At 35.3% G+C, this 5161-nt stretch overlaps 1 protein-coding gene across 3 annotated transcripts in view; it reads left to right on the top strand.

Moving 5' to 3' along the window:
* Positions 1 to 5161, top strand: part of LOC108754079 — a 93740-nt gene that overhangs the window by 43778 nt on the left and 44801 nt on the right. The window contains exon 1 of one of the 3 annotated variants that reach the window (XM_018496128.1): positions 20 to 1409. The exons of the other annotated variants lie outside the window; for them this stretch is intronic. Coding sequence (XP_018351630.1) covers positions 1348 to 1409 — 62 coding nt within the window. The 5' untranslated portion in view covers positions 20 to 1347. Of the gene's footprint in view, positions 1 to 19; positions 1410 to 5161 lie in introns of those variants that run through there. 3 annotated transcript variants of the gene reach the window in all.

Genomic DNA, 5161 nt, shown 5'->3' with positions numbered 1-5161 from the left:
AATCCTGCTCGAAATTCGAGTCTGTGTTTTCTGACTGGAGAATCGAAATAATGGCTATAATCTGAAGCGAACTTTATTATCGTAATTAAGGGATTTGGATTGAATAAGACGTCGGAATCGTCTTCTAATAGTGATGAGAAAATTTAATTTAGTTCAAGAGGGATCAAACGGTCAAGGCACAAGTTCGTAACTGCAAGAATAAGATTGAGAAGCGATATCAAGATAATTAAAGCTAGATTAAGATATTTAATCTTCGAAACGAATCAAGACGGATAACGGCTAATCTGTGATATCTAGCTCGAGACAAGACAAATTGGCAGTGCGGATTAGTTCTGCAGATAGCGAGTTCAAGCGACGATCACTAGCTGAATAAGATAACACACTTAAGCGGCTTAAGTTAGCGAGATTAACTAGCTTAATTTTGGAGCGAGTCGAGACGGCGTGCAGGAAACGCGTGTCCCGAGACGAAAAGTAAATAAGCGCCGAGTTCTCCGAGGAACTCCGAGCGGTAACTGGAGCGGTAGCGGGACAAGGATCAAGATTAAACGGTTGAAATTCGAGGGGGAATCAAGACCTATGTTTGATATCCAACGCGAGACAGCGCATTGCTATCACGTGTCCTCCGTAGAGCCGTAGAGTTTCGTTTCAACACGAAACGAGACAAGTCTCGATGACGGACACGATCAGCCGGTCGTTGCACCTCGCTTGCTCGCTCCGGTAAATCTACAAACGCCTCCTCGCGATATACCGTTACCACCACAACACACCGATCGGACGTGGCCTCCGCCTCTCGTGTACGTGCGCGAGGAGAGGCTCCAACACCGAACGCGAACCGGATACCCAATTCCGTTCCCCGAGTCGAACGAGGACGCTTCCCGAGCTTGTATTTTACTTTTGGTAAGAAGTCGCGCATCAGGAATTTAGGAGGATCCTAAACGCGTCCAACTGTCAAAGATACGACTGTTCGCGAAGTGATATTAAATTATTCAATCAGACACCGACATATATCTCTCTCGGGCTGTCGTAAAGAGGACAGCGATAAGCCGAGTATATATATATATATATATATCTGTTGACAGCAGGAAGAAGCGGGTGATTTCAGCTGCTCCCCTCAGGGATATCCGAGTAATTTCAACGTAGTGAAAAAGTGCCGATTATCGCGTGGGAGGAGGGTATAGTCAGGCGATAGACGGGAAAATTTCTGCCACTGTTATGCGCACACTAACCGAAGCGATGAAGCATCGCGCGATCAGCTGACTAGTCGAGTTGTTCGGCGGCCGCACCGCTGATAAGGATAATTCTCGGGACAAGCATCCACAGCAACGCCCGCCGCCCACTTGCTCTGTCATGACATTCGGCACGGCGTTCCACACCGAGAAATCGCAATTGTCCAATGAGAATTCCGCTCGGTATGTACGCTCACATTCACGAAGACGTTCCCGTGCCGTCCCGATTCCTAAAGTGAATCCCGATCCGATATAGATTGCTCAGATTAGGCTATACTTTTTGCAATTTCGATGCAAAATGCGACTACTCAACTTTGCGATGAAAAATGACTTCTTCGCTACCTCGGCTTTTAGCTACATTGAAAATTGAGCTCGTTCCAATTGAACGCATATTATGATTAGTCCTAGGCATTCATAGTCGATTCTATATTTAAGACTCTTAAACAACAATCTTAAGATGTCATGAACCAATCAGACAGCCATATTAGCATCTTAAGACATTGCTTAAGACGGTCTTGAATAGGATGCAGTCTTGAATAGACTATGAATACTGGTCCTATATTATAAGCGAACCGCAACTGGTGTTACAAGTCCTGATTAGCCATCGCAATGGCCGATCATAAAACTGACTGTTGCATTATAAATGGCTGCCATATGAATTTTGAGGAAGCTTTAAATGTTTTGATTGATGATAGTAAAGAGATTGAAAAACCTGTACACACATGAAGATTTCATGTCAAAGCTAAGACTGATTTTATTTCTTGCATAGATAATAATAGATTTATTATGTTTATTTGACACTAAAATATAATTATTATTTTTTAATTATAAATTTTATAGTTTTTGTTCTTTTAAAATGTGATTTGAACAAGAAGTGTAATACCTATATATACTTTTATAATATATAATAATACATTATAATGTATAATTACTAATAATATAATGCACGCGGTTACATTATATTTTATTTAAGTGAAAGTCTATTTATATTTTATTCAAAATAAAAAACAATAAATGTTTGTTATTTCTGGCTTTCGATAACAAAAATATTAGACTGAGACTAGTCATACTCTAATTAGTTTATACATTTTAGTTTCTCTAATAAGAGAAAACTAGAAGCAAGTAGCAATCTAGTAAGTTAGATTAAAAAATCTAAAGTACTAAAGAATCTCTTTTGTTTCGTTCTTTTCTCACCACCACAGGAAGTGGTGTTTGGCGAATTTTGGGCTACTCTGTAATAACAAATTGGCGATCTGTGATTCAAAGAATCTGACATCCCTTATCCGAATTTAATTTCGAATCAAAATTGAAATCTGCTTTCGATTAATTGCATTGACATCAAAACCTACTCTCTATAACTTTGGAGCGAATATCACTTTGAAGAGTGAAATCTTACTCTTAAAGACTGAAAATTAAGCCGCTCTTTCAAGTTCAATTTTCACTCTTTAGAGCAAGATTCCATTCCAAGAATTTAGAGGAGAGTATCTCCTAGCTCTTTTACTCTTTGATATCGTATCTTATAATTTTATTGTCGCTCTAATCTTTTTAACTACAATCTTTTATGGATACGTGTGTGTGTGTGTGTGTGGTGTGTGTGTGTGTGTGTGTGTGTGTGTGTGTGTGTGTGTGTTACGTATTAAACACATAGGAATAGAAAGTTATAAGAAAATATTGAATGTATGAATAATAAAATTTTTAATAGAATTGTTAACATTTTTTAACTTTTATCTCACAACAAAAATTGCGTATAGTATAGTATTGTTACAATAAAGCAGCGTCTCACAAAGAATGACAGTTACACAATATAGACAATTTGATGTTTACGCAACCTAAGATTTCTTACTTATATGTATAGCGCACAAAAGAAAATGTTTTATTTACTTTTATTCAGTATACAGTTCACTTAAAAGAAATACATACGCTAAGGTCCGATTTCACATGATTACTTAAAGATTAAAGGAAATCAAAAAATTCATGAATGCATTTTATTGGTGAATCTGTCGGTAACCTTTAATCTTTAGGTAACTATATATTGTGAAAACGAGCCTAAAGTCATTTTCTTTCGACTTTATACACATGACGTTCTATTTTAAAATAGTCAACATTCGCGCGAAATTTCCATGAATATTGCATTTAATTTGAACAATTTAAATTATAATTTACTTCACTTTATTACAATTTTATTACAATATTATGAATAATATAATTTATTGTATAATTTATGTAAGATAGATAATTAGGGTGAATAATTCACGACATAAATAGTCGCTCTTTTATTGAAAGCTTTTAGTGATTGACACCGACATTATACCCTTTTGTATTTTTTTCTCAATATATTCTGTAAATATCTAATTTTCATTGTCTCACATAATTATTTTCTAAGACCGATTCAAAGAAAGGCGATCGTAAAAATGCGCTTTGTCGTGAATTTGTCCTTCGCATAGAACGTGACTAGTATCTCAATACTTTCTACGCACGTGATTGTGTGTGTACACGTGCGAATTCACGCGAGAAGGAAAAGATCAGTATTGCGACGCACATACGTGTTGCGAGCAATGAGTAAGAAGAGAAGCGAACGCACGAGGAAGAATGCGAATGAGAAACACGCGCAATTTCTTGTCGATATTATTAACACTCTTTGTTGGTGCGCTTCGCGATATAACGCGGCTGCGCCGCTACTTTTTTGCGGTTACGTAAAACTTACCGTAGCAGTCTCCGAGGAAACGATAAGTTTATTCACGAAGAGAGGATTAACTGGACCGTCATATAAATTTTCCGGTTCTCCTTGCCGGCCATATTTCCGTTAACGTTGAAGCGATTTATTACTTGCGCGAAAGTTGCACGAAAACTGCACTCCGTTGGGAGATATTTAACATTTAACCCATTGTCATTTGCAGCACAATGAATATTTTTGCATAGAGATTGTGATATATGCTCCTGTTATATTTAAAAGACGCATTCGTTTGAACTTTACTATTCAAATAATTTTCCTGTCGAAAATAATATAGAGCTTTAGGTCTAAATGAATAAATTTAAAAAAATCTTTGAAAATATACACTTAAAAAAGATCTACCAAATGTTAAAATAATTTCAGTCAAACGTACAATTATAATATAACCAAAATACTTTTACTTTACTAAGTATTTAGTAAGTCTATGTATTATCGGACATGATAATATAACCGTTTGATAATAATACTGAATATTTAGAATATTTAGAAAAGTAAAATTATTTTTAGTTGTACTAATCAAACATTGGATTAAAATTATTTTACACAATATTTTGTTGCTATTACCTCTTTTTTTTTCAATGTAGAGAATATTTGTTAATTAACGCGATATAATTAATTAATGCAATATTATACGTCAATTGATATGATACAACTACTATAGAAATAACTAACAAATGTTTCTCGGGAGAATTATTGTAAACATCTTGTCAATTTTTCTGCGATATGGTTTCGTTCAAAGATTTGCGAAATTGAGTCATCCATGCCGATAAATCCGCAGTAATATCATCGAATCGAGGCTGATCAGTGAACTAGAAAAATCCGGCAATACCATAATAGTGGAAAGGAGACAAGGTCGCACAGTAGGGTGGATTGCTGTGACCTTATTATCTGGGCACAGCTCACATACAACGAGATTCAAACCAGATATACTATAAACCGCGTCTGGTATTATTAGAGACGTAATATTGAAGCTATCCAGATACAGCATCCGAATCTTTTTTTAGTCATAAAAAGTACAAATATATACAAAAATACATTTAAACCATAAAAGCGGACATAATTTATGAATATATTATACAGCATCTATTATCAAAACATTAAATTTTAGAGTGAAATGCATGTAATCATTTTATATCAAGTTATATATCAAATTATATATTTAGGATAAATATTAATATATTTACGCAGACAAATTTTTCTTTAT

This window comes from Trachymyrmex septentrionalis, unplaced genomic scaffold (assembly GCF_001594115.1).
Source record: "Trachymyrmex septentrionalis isolate Tsep2-gDNA-1 unplaced genomic scaffold, Tsep1.0 scaffold75, whole genome shotgun sequence".
NCBI lineage: Eukaryota > Metazoa > Arthropoda > Insecta > Hymenoptera > Formicidae > Trachymyrmex > Trachymyrmex septentrionalis.
This window is presented reverse-complemented; position numbering and strand designations above follow the sequence as displayed.